Source organism: Pelobates fuscus, chromosome 4, assembly GCF_036172605.1.
Source record: "Pelobates fuscus isolate aPelFus1 chromosome 4, aPelFus1.pri, whole genome shotgun sequence".
In the NCBI taxonomy this organism is placed as follows: Eukaryota; Metazoa; Chordata; class Amphibia; order Anura; family Pelobatidae; genus Pelobates; species Pelobates fuscus.
The window spans coordinates 375,744,016-375,758,243 of NC_086320.1; the positions used below are offsets into that span (position 1 = coordinate 375,744,016).

General features: G+C 39.3%; 1 protein-coding gene across 1 annotated transcript in view; it reads right to left on the reverse strand.

Annotated features, from left to right (window-relative positions):
* Nucleotides 1-1,799: 1,799 nt before the first annotated feature.
* The window catches only part of CCDC13 (coiled-coil domain containing 13), a 45,773-nt gene continuing 33,344 nt past the window's right edge, over nt 1,800-14,228 (reverse strand). The window contains exons 6-16 of the mRNA XM_063453159.1: nt 13,616-13,732; nt 13,194-13,298; nt 12,285-12,449; nt 10,878-11,054; nt 9,648-9,854; nt 9,156-9,283; nt 7,588-7,665; nt 5,260-5,373; nt 4,420-4,559; nt 4,201-4,315; nt 1,800-3,609 (exon numbers count right to left, since the gene is read on the reverse strand). Of these exons, the coding sequence (XP_063309229.1) occupies nt 3,438-3,609; nt 4,201-4,315; nt 4,420-4,559; nt 5,260-5,373; nt 7,588-7,665; nt 9,156-9,283; nt 9,648-9,854; nt 10,878-11,054; nt 12,285-12,449; nt 13,194-13,298; nt 13,616-13,732 (1,518 nt within the window). The 3' untranslated portion in view covers nt 1,800-3,437. The remainder of the gene's footprint in view (nt 3,610-4,200; nt 4,316-4,419; nt 4,560-5,259; nt 5,374-7,587; nt 7,666-9,155; nt 9,284-9,647; nt 9,855-10,877; nt 11,055-12,284; nt 12,450-13,193; nt 13,299-13,615; nt 13,733-14,228) is intronic.

A 14,228-nucleotide genomic window follows, 5' to 3' on the forward strand; every position in this document is an offset into this window, starting at 1 on the left:
CACTTAGTATAGAAGTGATAGAAGCATGCTTACCGCCTTTTGGACGTTTCAATAGGGGACATTCTGGGATCATATGATCTTGTGAGGCACAGTACATGCAGAGGTTTAATTGTCGTCTTCTGGTTCTCTCTTCTGGAGTAAGAGGACTTCTTATTATCCCTATGTCCATAGGTTCTGTTTGTATTGATGGCTTTTCAGGCGTCTTTGAAGGACTGAATGTTTTTTTCCATAATGCTCGAGAGAGCATTTTCAGCCTTTCTTTCTCTAAGTCGTCTGTCGATGCTGATTGAAAGTTGAATCAGAGTATTCAATGTAGTAGGGAGTTCAATTCTAGAGAGTTCATCTTTTACTGCTTCAGATAACCCAATTCGGAACTGGTTGCGTAGGGTTGTCATTCCATTGAGTTTCTATTGCCCATCTCTTAAATTCAGCAATGTAATCTTCAACGGGTCTGTTTCTTTGATGTAAGGTTCTAATGGTTAAATCTGCTGTAGATTGTTTATTGGGATCTTCATAAAGAAGAGACATGGCTTCAAAAAACTCGTCCAATGAGTCTAAGATGGGGTCATCGTTCTCCAAAAAGGAATGGGCCCAGGCCATAGGTTCACCTCTTAGAAAAGAGATAACTGAACAAACCTTGGATCTTTCAGTGGGATAAGATCTAGGTTTTAAGACAATCAATAATTTGCAGGAATTAAGAAACTCCCTGTATTTGGATCGATCACCAGAAAACTTTTCGGGATTACAGACAGCAGGGTCGCTAGCCAAGTGCATAACAGTATGAGGAGTATGTGTTTGTAAGTCTCTTACATAAGTAAGGATCCGTTCGTTTGCAACCTGTAGATCTTGCATGCCTTGGGCAAGTGTATCAACTCTTTGATTCAATAAGGTAAACTTGGAATTGAAATCTGCTGGATCCATTACAAAGGCTGGATTATTCTGTAATGCTTACATGAATATATGTGGAACACAACTGCAGATAACTCAGGATTTAGATTAATGACTAGGATAGTAGAGAATAGTACAGGTACTGTATCTTTAATTCAGTGGTGGTTTGTTTAAACGGAGTAAGCAGCTTATGATAGGTATGCAGTATAGCAGAAAGCAATTTACCAGTCCATGGAACCAAGCAATTAAGATTTGTAGGTTGCAGCAGGTAAGAGTTAGTTTGGAGTGAGAGGTAAGCAGACTTGAAAGCAGGCAGAATCCAATACGGTTGATATTATTACTTAGCTTTTAAATGGAGGAAGTCCAGGTTTGCCTAAGTTCTCCTCCGGGGAGGAGAGAGTTTTTAACAGTAAAGAGAAGGTCCTTTTACATTCCGTGGTCGAGGTGAGGAGAGAGTGGGGCAACAGTTTCCAGTCCGGGTTCGATACACAAAAGGGTTGAAGATACTTGCTAGCCGGTTTTGATATTCGCGGTAAGGCTTTTCAATAATCCAGCGTTGTGAATCTGGCGCGGTCTCCCTATGTAGCGTGGGGAGACCGCGTCAGAGAAGGGGGTGTGGCCAAGCTCTGTCTACCCGGAAGTGTCAGGGTAGCGCTAATGCCGGCAGTTAAGACATGACACTCTGATCTCAGAAGCCTTTACTTAGATCCCTCCCTGTAGGATTAATGGGCTTTCCCAGGCATCTAACACCATCTCTAGGGCGATGACATTGAAAGGCCCTTGAGCCTGATTCAAGTAAACACCTAGGGGCAGAGTCTATTAACTCCTAACACCTTACGTTCATTTTCAGGCTCAGCGATGCAGGTACTCTGCATTTTTAATTATCGGCGAGTAACTGTGTTAACCCCTTCATCCCAGGCTGTGGCAAGTAAGGATAGGTTAACCCTTTCACTCCAGGCTCATCCTTCACTTCCCTGACAGCTGGGGACAGTAAGTTCATTGTTTCACCACCAGCCGGAATAACTCATCAACAACTTAATGCACAAATCAGAAGTCTGAGGGACACCATGGCAATCAGATGGCCTATGTATTGTAAGCTTTAACGATTTAATCGACAATAACAAAAAATGAGACTTCAGGCACAATTCAAGAGTCTGTGCAATAACCACGAGCAAGGACCAGTTTGATAGTCAGATCGCTGAGTCCTGTACCTTTCAACAATTTAAATGACAATTCCTGTTGTATCTCCAGAAAGTAAAACAACTAAATGTAATAGAAACAAAAGCAAAGATGTAAAGATGTGTGAACTTTAAATGTTCATCAATGAGAAGCAAACACCTAAAAGTATAATGTAGTCTGATAATACAGCTAACCAGTTACTTAGAACATCTTTCTTAAAAAGGTTGGATCCTGAATTTCTGTTAAGAATTGTAGTAAAATGAACCCTCTCCCCCTCCAAGGCTCAATCATGTATCTCCAGGTTCTGTGGACTCTAGTTAGAAGTCCGTCCTGCCATTTAATTGGCTAATGTAAGCTCTTTGCTATCGCTATTGGCAATGATTTACTAATCTAGAAATTGTGGAAAACTTACAAGAATTGCTAATTTATGGACAAAATTGCTGAATTGGAAAAACTATCCAAATCAGGTAATTTAACAGCCCAACAATAGTTGCTGAACTTACACTGTCACAATTTCCATTTTAGTGACTCATTTAGAATTATCTTGCACGAGTAAGTGATGGTGGCTCCTGCTGGTAACATAGGGGAGAGAAAGAGAGAGAGTCTCTGGGATTTACTGACTAAACACTGAAATAATATGAATTGTAAACTGTTAAATGTTAAAGTACCCGCCCTGTGACTATGAGTGAGCTGATTCTTTTTTCAGATCAGTTATTTTTTACTAAAGTTGGTCATTTTGATTGGAATTTACCACAATCTGATAAATCCTGAATGAAGCCTTCTGTAAAACGCTTCCCTGTTTGGGAATTAACATTCCTGTCCAGTAAAGGTTTTCTGTATTAAGTCTTTTTGGAGATCATTTAGGAGATTCACTTGTTCACCAACAACCTCACAATACATATTCATCATCCAAACTTCATGAACTGCGTTTGATTAATTATTAATTAAACAGTGACAAGCGGCCTATTAACCAATTTGCATTGTTCAGGCCAATATACCTGAATGGGATTTTCTTCTAAACTTGGCAATTTTTGCAGCTTGGTTATCAGTTCACTGCATGTCACTGTTTAGTGAATAAACCTCATTATCTGATGACGCTCAGAGCGCCAGTAGATGGAAACGTAATCTTCACTGCGCTGGCTGTAAAATGCTTAATGTCTTTCAGCATAATTGCTTGGCAGAATGGTCTTTAAATGCCATAAACTTATGGCTGAGCTTTAATATCCGTATCCATGGTGCAATTTGTCATCCACGTCTAGCCACGTTTTATGGCGGTTTGAATTTCTGTAATATTATTCTTATTACAGACATTGTTCCCCTTTGTATGGGTTTGTTAACCATGTCAAGGTTTGCAGTTAGAATGTGATGGCTTAGTCACTAGACAATCCTCGATCCTGCTTGTGTTGGCGCAGAGCCTGCAGGAAGATCTGTTTCACTTCCCCAATCATTTCATGGTACAGTTTAAGATCCTCCCCTTTTGTTTTTAGAGTTTCCTTTAGTGCCGTTTTCAAAGCTTCATTTTCATCCAGTTGAATGGCCACCCTGGAATACATTTCATCACACACATTATCACACAGGATAATAACACGTTTAAGACGCACAAATATTTTTGTTCACTTTTAAAGTTTTATTTTTTATTTACTAAACCTGGAATACTGGTTTATTGTGGGAATTGAACAATTTAGGCTGAAAATAGTTACGCTGGAAAAATAACCAAAGAATGTACCCGTCTGTCTATTTTGGGCTAAAATATGCAGTTCCTGGTTAATACTATTCAATTCCATCAAATTAGCAGACATTCCATTTAGTTTTAAAAAACCTTTCTCTGTTTCACAGGCAACAGGATCCCTCTCTGGACTAGTGTTTTTAACGTCAGTGTATATTGTATAAGGAATATTTCTGTAATTGCTAGTCATCTGGCATTTTTGTAATAATACCATTAATGTATATATACAGTGCCAATGCATTTCGCAGCATGGGATACATTAAGTAAAACTTATTTGTCAGACTAACATTGATAGTATTGTGACACCTGTCTGCCATTTTCTGAATGTACCAAAACAACTTCATCTGACAGGAAAACAAAACCCACACATGTATATGCTGAACACGAATAATATAGTTAGAACTTACTTTGTATTTAGCTCCTCTATTTGAGTCTCCAGGGGAACTTCAGAGGTCTGTGTGTAGGACTGATCTGTTCTTTCAGAGAAATTCAGCAGGTGTCTGGAGCTAGTGAGAGACTGACCTAAAGATACACCAGTTGGAAAAGTCTGCTGTTAACATGAGTCCAACGGGTAGAACACAATGGATTCAGGTTTCACAACATTTCAATGTCCCCTATAACCATACCCATCTTTCCTCGGGTGGGAGTATTTTTTGACATGTCAATTCTCATTTTCTCAAGCTGTTGTTCCAGAAGGACAGATCGCCGCCTCTCTTCCTGAAGCTTCTTCTCAGCTTGCAGAGCTTTCTGGGTGCTCTCTTCGACCCTAAGATAACAATATGTTGGGTCAGCTTACGGGAGTAGAATATACCAACTATCAATAGCTTTATTTAGCATCTTTCATACTGACTGGATCATATTCATACACAATAATAGTAACGTCGACTAAACAGTGTGACAACTGGCCCACTACCCACTTCCTTTAGCATCATCAGACTTGATAGAAAATGCATAACTTGTGCCCTATTACCATTAAGTAAGAGATCAAAGTAGCTTTTATGTTCAAGATAAGGAGCTACTTGGCAAACTCTTTCCGTTTCAGCACTAAAACTGTTGTATAAAGATAAAATGCTTACAGGGAGAATTTGGAATTCTGCAAAGAAAACATCCTTGACTCTAGAACAGCTAAAATGCTGACATTTTCAAACGTAGTTTATGTTAGAAGATTTTATATTTATTAACCTAAAAAGGTTGGGTTTTAAGAGGAAATGATGGATTTTAAGAATAAGATTGTTAATGGTAATCTGTACAAAATGTAATATTTTGGTCTGCTGCATCCTTAGGACACACCAAGCACAACGTATAGACTGAATATATATGAGAACCTGTCATGTACATGATTTGTGTATAACAGGATCCTTTTACCAAATGGCGGCCTGGCCTGTCAGTTTACAGTTAATACTGCCACGCCATGCATTTTGAGTTGTACTCTCAGTATTTTTAGGGTGGCCTGCCCATGACTGTACCTTCTCTGCAGGACAGAAACCAGCTCCATTAACCTGTCTCTCTCCACTTCGGCTGCTTGACAGAGTGCCCTAAACTGCGTAACCTGCGTCTGCAGTGCGTGAAACTCTGAACTGCTGGAGATAAGAACAAAAACAGTAAATCAATATAAAAGAATATGGCTTTGTATGGTAGCAATATTACTTATGGAAAGTTTGGCCAACTAAAAACAAAACAAAATAAAACCAGCAAAAGCAGTTGTGTTCTATACCATATCATGAATGGAGATACTTGGGTCTATTCACTAACAGATGAATTGTGCTGACCTGACTTGTAGGATTGAAAATGTAGGACAGAACAGATCTGGTGCTTTTCAGTTATGGTGTCATTTCACCAAAATTCACAGAGAGGGAGAGGCAGAGACAGGAAGAAATGAATACAAACGTAGGAAATGAACAGAAAATAAGGTTTACATTGTCCCTATAATAATATAGAGAGCAGAACAGCAGTTGAAGAAGAATGGTTGTTGTTTAAGGCTGTATCAGGAGTCAATGATTTTCGTATGGGCTTTTTTTTGTCATTTACAAGCAACAAATCGCACATTTAGGGGAGGGGGTTATCTAAGCAAACAGGAGCTATTTTGGGTTCAGAGTGCTAAATATTGAGAGACATTCTGTTGGTTTCCATGGTGATTATTATTTAAATATTGCCCAAGCATCTGCTTTTACATTGATACATCTCCCCCTTTGAGACAGTAATTGACAATTTAAGACAGTCACCGAACCCAATATCACTACTCAAAACAATATATTTTCAAAAATTACACAATATTATTTTTACACACAGATCACATTACAGTGTAGTTGTGGTTGTGTGCTACTACAGTAAATACATACATGCACACACACACAGCCTAATAAATAAGACACGATTGGTTACGTTAACACAGCAATAAGGATTATGCCTGTATTCTGAATTTGCCATTTTGATGTTGGACCCATGTCTAATTTTCAGCTATTGTTTGCAGCCCAACAATTCAAATCTCACTCCCCATAAAGGCAAATATTTCATTTTAGAAAATCTGACAACCCATAAATATCTATTTTTTGTAAATTAGGAAATTTCAGGGTATTTCACATTAGCCTTTTCTGCACCGTTCCCACCACTCTCAGCCACGGCTTGTGGTAGTATGTTTGTGGGAGCGGGCAGACTCAGACAGTATTCACTGTATAGTTGATGGGATATTTTGGGATATTGCTAGTGTACCTATAATAGAGGACAAAACATAGTGCAAATATTGCTACTAAAATATAATGAATATTGCCGGTGATCAGAATGCACTCACATATTCCAGAATAATAAAGCGTGTTATAGGTGCCTCCCCTTGGTGGAAATGGGGGGTGTGTTCCTTTAAAATTCCCTCCTCAAGTGATAGCCGATAGGGTATCCAGGTCAGCATAGAATCTCACAAACAGCAACCAAAGGAATACTTAAAGGCGATTTATTCACTTGAAAAAGGTTGAATTGAATAAAATAGTAAAAACAAATAAGAAAGAGATGCTGGTCCTACGCGTTTCGTCCTTCTACAGCAAGGACTTCCTCAGGGACCTCTTTCAGTAAATCAAATTTTACAGGTACAAACAACAGCATCCAACCACGCGTAGGACCAGCATCTCTTTCTTATTTGTTTTTACTATTTTATTCAATTCAACCTTTTATTCAACCTTTTTCAAGTGAATAAATCGCCTTTAAGTATTCCTTTGGTTGCTGTTTGTGAGATTCTATGCTGACCTGGATACCCTATCGGCTATCACTTGAGGAGGGAATTTTAAAGGAACACACCCCCCATTTCCACCAAGGGGAGGCACCTATAACACGCTTTATTATTCTGGAATATGTGAGTGCATTCTGATCACCGGCAATATTCATTATATTTTAGTAGCAATATTTGCACTATGTTTTGTCCTCTATTATAGGTACACTAGCAATATCCCAAAATATCCCATCAACTATACAGTCTTGCAATTTGGTTATCAGCTGGGAGATAACCCTGGGAGGCCGTGTACCTATCAGTTAAGTTAAAGTTTTTTGTGGTTTTCATCACTTTTCCACGGGTGTCCGTGTTGTTTTGTTATTTGCAGTATTCACTGTGTACTGATAAATGACATTTGCTGATTTGCTCTTACACGGAAATTATACAAGTGGAAATTCCAGGAAGTGGATTTATAGGTCACTGGTCCTGGAGCAGTTAGTGTAGACATTTAACTTCTACTTTAAAATGTAAGTGCATCATGCTAAGCACCTACAGAAAAAATGCCACAATAGCTACCCATGCAGTGCCCTTAATGTACCTCCGTGCGGAAACAGCATTATCTGGCTTGGTGGCTGCGCTGTCAACGAGTTCATGGCCCATATTGGAAATAGCCCTACTTAGAAAAGGAAAATGAGATTCGTTAATAACTACAAAACGTTTTATTAAAATCTATTAATAGTACCTTCTAAAAGTGTACGGCTGCAGGGAATCTGGATATAACCCAAAGCAAGTCAAGGCTAGTTGTTTAATCTGCATGTGAACAATGAAAAACAGCCTGGAATTAAAAGAACATGTTACAATGCTATCTCCTTGTATGTAAAAAAAAAAAAAGACATGACAGAGTGTTAACGGGCAATCTTAGAGATAAAACATCTCGCTCATCAAAAAATGTATTTGCATAATTATATAGTATTTTAAGACCTGCTCTATATTTTGTGCTTATGTGTTCAGCATTTTCTTGAAACTGAACACAACATTTATAGCACGTGTGGTGCTTTCATCAGCAGGGGGTCAGATAACAATTCTGTCTTCCACGCACAGTGGAATGCGGGGTATTTAAAAGGCTCATCTGCTTGAGCTAAACACAAGAGGCAGTAATTGTCCAGAGCACCTGTCTTGCAAAGACTTCTCAGCGAGCCGCATTGGGAAGTCTGTGATTGGACAGTCACAGGAAATCTGGGTGTGGGGAGAAGGGGAGGGCTTGAAAAGGCTGCAGAAAAGAAACCTGCAGCATTTAAAAGTTGTTTTTAGATATACCCGAATGAAAAAATGTGTAATTCAATGCATGCATGTTTTCATTGCAAGTATATCTACAAAATAGTGATTTTTTTTGTTCAAACGGCTTTTATTTGTGTCATCGAAAATGTACAACAGTGCGATAGGATAGCAAAATAGGAGACACGCAGGTCTCGCAAAATCGGGAACAGCAATATGATTATAAAGAAATGAAAACCTAAACAATATTAGCAATTAGAAGGTAGTACAGTATCAGTATCGGTAACTTCGTTATGTTACATGTATTGAATATGCAAACTTCTGCATCTTATGGTCGTACATTAAGGGGTGAGTGTGTCACCTCTGGGTGAGCCAGGTAGTGACTGTGTAGTACATGGTCAAGATTCGCCTGTCATCATAATGGTTGCATATAGCCTAGGAGTATCTTCTAAGCGAATAGGGGCCATTCTAGCGTCTGTGGTATAGCTAACCTGAAGGTTTAATTCGTAGAGGGGACTCGTCGTCCCATACAATATTGATAAATAGTGGGTTTCCATTGGGTCTTATTGCCTTTGGCTGCGCACTCCTTGCGCGGGGATTTTTTAACTGTATTTATTTTGTATATGGACTGTATATGTATAACCTCAAGTACATCAGCTGCTACTTAATATATTTCAGATGACTTGTTTAGCTGGAGTGCCACAGGTCAGCAATTACTGCTCTATATTGCACTTTATTATCTATCACATGAATGTCCAAATCTTCTGAACCAAATCGCAGTTCATGATATATCTACACCAGGAATAGACACCCTCTGCTGTTTGTAGATCTACATTTCCCATGATGCTTTGCATTCTTACAGACCTGTAAAATGGAGGAATGCATTCTCACCTGCCCGAGCCATGCCTTGCACGAAAATCCGACAATGATCTGGCAGAAGCTGATGATCTTGCTGATGTCACATCTCCAGATTTCTGACCATCAGAACTTCTCCCGCTGTGTGGTTTGTCTAGATGCATCTGTAGAAATGGTAGTAAGTAAATATGATGTTAAAGGACAACTGTCATCAAAAAAATATCATTACGTTTAATAAAATGTAATAAACTTTTAAAAATCGAGAAAATAAAAGTTGATGACAGTAGTTCTTTAAGTCAGATATATAAAAGGAAGTGCCATTATTTAATACAATTCAACAATAAATGCATAACGATAATTCACTAATGTGGAAATTATGAGGAATTTTCCAGTTTGTCTATATTGTCCTACAATTTGCAATTCCCTGGTAAATTCCAGATATTTCACAGTTCAGTAAATAACCCTGTGTGGCTTTTCCTGACCAATGGCCTTACTCGTTCTCCCGTTCACAGAACTCGCCAATCTTACTGTTAGTGTCAGCTGTTTGACCTCATCCTCGAGCTGTTTGACTTTGGCCTCTCGTTCGGCCACCATTGCCTTCAGTTGAGCAACCAGGGAATTCTGTTTCTGAGTCTCACTGTTTAACTGTGACGCCAGCATTTCGGTGGATTGCTTATCTTTTTGGTCCTGTTGGCTGAGACGGTGTAGGACCTCCTGCATGCTCTTCTGCTGGCTCTGTAGAGGTGGAAATTGAATTGGCAGTTTTTATTGAACGTATGTAAAGACTAGAAAGTGATACATGGATTTCAAAAGCTATAAATGGTCATGCACAAAAAACTACTGCAGATTAAGTCGAAATAAAATACAGGTTTTATAGCTAAAAAGATCCACAAAGTTAAAACAGTACTCAGGAAAAGCATATTTAATTAAAGAGACACTCCAAATATCATCATCATCATCATCATCATCATCATCATCATCATCATCACAGATTATTGCAGCAATTATGAAGCAAACTGTTTATAAGTGGTTTGACAAAACCTGAGAATTCTTGTCACCCTAATCTTACCCTCTCAATCCAACTTACATAGGGTCCCTGAGCTGAGTCTATGGGTTTTTGGGTACTAAACAATTCACAGTTTTTTGGCAAACGGCTTGAAATAAGTTTTCCAAAAAATGGAGAGACTGTATCCATAGAGTCCTACTATAATAACCATTATAAAAAGCTTTACAATTAGCTGTAGTGGCTGGGCGATTAGATGAGAATTGCTCTCCAATATTATCTTTTGGGGTGTTGGGGAGCAAAAATCCTTGCCCTTTGTGGGATAGATCACTCGTACCTTTTCCCTCTGAAATTCACCCAGGTACCAAGTAAGTGTGTCAGAATGTGACAACAAGTCTCACTGCCATCTAGAACAGTGGAACTCCCTTCTGTTCCCTTTGTCAATTAGCCAGAGACCGGAATCCAAGACTCAACATACTCGAGAACAACCAGTGATGGCTCATTCTTACCCATCCAGCTTTGTGGGCTATGTTTGCTGAACAAGACAGCTAAACAGCAAATGTCTGACCAATCGTGATTAAAGTGCTAAAGACACATGCTTTCTATTTTTATTTATTGATTTATTACTGGTATTTATAAAGCGCCAACAAATTCCACAGCACTGATTTATTTAACAGCATAACATTGCAGGGAAGGGCTATAACAATGGAGTAATAGTCAAAGATTCTGATAATGAGATAAACAATAAAAGGTACCAGCAATGCGTCTACAAGTTCATCGTCATGTTTTCCTTTCTCTACTAGTGTTGCTATTTGCATCTTCAGTGATCTCACATCATTAGAAAGCACTTTATTTCTGGCCTTTGAGGCATCCAGCTTCTTTTTCAGGTCCTCGTGATCCTTCTTCAGGGCTTCATGTTCCCCTGTGACTTTCTGTAATGGGGAGGAGGGCAGGAAGAAAACATCAACACAATATAAACACAGCATCGACAGAAGGGCTAAACAACACCAACACAACATCAACTCAAGGGACCATAACAACATCAACTCAAGGGACCATAACAGCACTACAACACCAACACCACATCAACATAAGGGACCATAACAACCCTACAATACCAACACAACATCAACACAGGGGACCATAACAGCTCTACAACACCAACACAACATCAACACAGGGGACCATAACAGCTCTACAACACCAACACCACAAAATCAACAAAAATCAGCTGAATTGCATTCCAACACTTCCAAAAATGATTTGAGAAGGGAGACGCTTTTGAAATCTTGTTTGATGGCACAATAAAGGGAAAGCACTGAGCCAGCCATACTTGGATAAGGATTGTTTATTTATTTGACGATATTGTACTGCTTTCTGTCTGTTGATATTCTGCACGGGTCACCATTAATATTAACTGGGTGCTGCTTGTTTATATTCAGACAATAAAAATATCCCTTAAATAGTAAGGCTTGGAGCCTCTAGCTTGTCCCTCTTCACATTTATGTAGATACTTTCTGACGGGCACTGCTCACTGCTTCTTCCTGGATGTAAAACTTGCCCTTGTCCTGTATATTTACTTACCTATTGTACAGCGCTACAGAATATGTAAACACTTTATAAATAACAATAACATTTTATTATGTGTTCATTTACCATTATACAGTGCCTGTTTCACATTGACTGTGTTGGGATTTACTAAGAAGGGAACACTTTGTTTAATGTATTTTCCTATGCTTCACAATAGGCGGACCTGCCGCCATCAGGTTTTTTTCACTTGCCCCAGTTGTTACCAGTAATAACTGTGAGGAACAAGGCATTTTCTATGGAGGCACCCGTGGCTCACGGAATCCTCCACTTCCTCATTGGTGTATTCTCATGCATGCGCGAGAGTACAGCACTCACTTTGGCTCATTGCAGATGAAGCGCCAGGAGCTGAAGAGGATCCCCGGATGCAGATGGCAGCAGCCGCGAGGCACAGCTTCAGGTAAGTAAAACCTACCTTCCCCTGCCACGGCACTGCAAGCAGTGAAGTTACGATTGGGGGGGTCTTTGTCACGCAGAAGTTGACAGAGCAGCTTTATCTACATGACCCTCACATATATGTCCCACCCATGTCTTCTACCGTTCTCATTCTGAATGTCTCATTGGTTGTATGTTACCTCCAGCGTCTCCTTCTTGTCTTTTTCCACAACACGTAAACGATACAGGTTCTTTTCTTGAGCACCATATCTCTTTGAGGCAGAGATTCCCAGCATTTCTTCTTCCAAACTCAACCCAGACCCTGGACTTCTTCCTTGGCCAAGCTGATTTTCCAGCTCACGGACCTGTAGTTATTCAATGCCGGACATCAAGAATCAATGTCAGAACAATAAAGGAACACAACGTTGTGTTACAGCCTTATAGATCACAGAGAGAAAATTGAAAAAGAAATAATTCAAAACGATTGCATTTTCCCCATTCACAGCAGAGTTGACAAAAGTGATGCCCTTTTCAATCAGGAAATATTTCAAGTGTTTTTGTTTTTGCATTTTGGCAAAGATAAACATAAAAAACACATGCAAGGGACAAAATGTAAAAAACAGAATGCTACATGTTCAACCTAAGGTACCCGGAACACCTCTAGAAATAATGGAACCGTGCCTTTATATTACACGCTAATAGGGCCAATACTTAAATTTCCGATACTGACAATGAACTGCTCACAGAGATAAAGAATACCAACACAAAAAGAGGAAAATAAAAAAGATACGTCAGCAACGCTCCAGAGCCTGGGGACTATAGAACCTGCCTGTGACAGATTGGGTTGGCAGAGTAGAAGCTAAGTGTAACTGATTGTTGCTCTATCATATTGAAGTATGTGCGAATAAAGGAACATGTTTGTCTTCTTCCTATGAATAAACACCCAGGTTAGCCTAAGTAATTTAGGCAGTTAGTGTGATGAAGAAGGGCAGTGTCTCTTGTTTCTATATATCCAACAAGTCACCTGACTGTTTGTCCACACGTTGTACAGCGCCGCAGAACATGTTGGTGTTTAATAAATAATATTAATTGTATTGCAATTTACTCACCCTGCCCTGTAAGGCCAGGATCTGCTGTGAGCGCCCCCTCCAGGTCCCTGCCGATGCCATCAGCTGGGGTATGTTCACATCATCACCTATTTCATTTACTAGGACCTGAATGCAAAGGAAATGTTATGTACATGGATTCATGACCAGATTAATAATAAATAAATAAATAAATAAAAATCACAAAAAGCACAGCCTGCACTTAGTACAAAGGCAATAAATCAATAGTGGTGCGTTCTCTCTCTCTCTATATATATATATACCAGTACACAATCATTATGAACAGACAGCCACTGCACGCCCATATAGAAATACAATCTTTTTTACAAATTGTCTATCCAAATATAACAAAAACTGTAATACTGTAAGCAGAAATCATGACAAAAAAACAATACATATTACAGCCCAATAATAGATTATCTGACCTTGTGGACCATCTTCAGCTCCTGCTTCAAGGACTGGATTTGGTTGCGATATTCGGTCAGTTTCATATTGGCTGTGGATAATTTTTCTTGCAAAACTTTAATCTCTGAATTCTCTATCTGAAAATATGAAAACAGTAAATTCAGATGAGATAAAAAAAAATTAGATTAGTTGACGCCTGTGTTAACAGAAATTAAGGAGAGAAATAAAGAATGGGAAGAGACAAGAATTGCAATACATAGATCACTGTGTTAGTCTTCATAAACCATTCATTAACATTACTCAGAAAACACTAAAAACAAAATGGTTTTAATAATGATGTGCTATAGTATTTGTTTTGTGTAGCACAAGGTTGGCCAACTGCAGCACTAGTTTAACCTGGAAAGCAATTCACAGCCTGGCATTGCACTAGTACACGATTTAAGCAATTAAAGGACCACTATAGTGCCAGGAAAACATACTCATTTTCCTGGCACTATAGTGCCCTGAGGGTGCCCCCACCCGCAGGGTCCCCCTCCCGCCAGGCTCTAGGGGGTGGAAGAGGTTAAACTTACCTCTTTCTCCAGCGCCGGGCGGGAAGCTCTCCTCCTCTTCGGCTGAATGGGCATGCGCGGC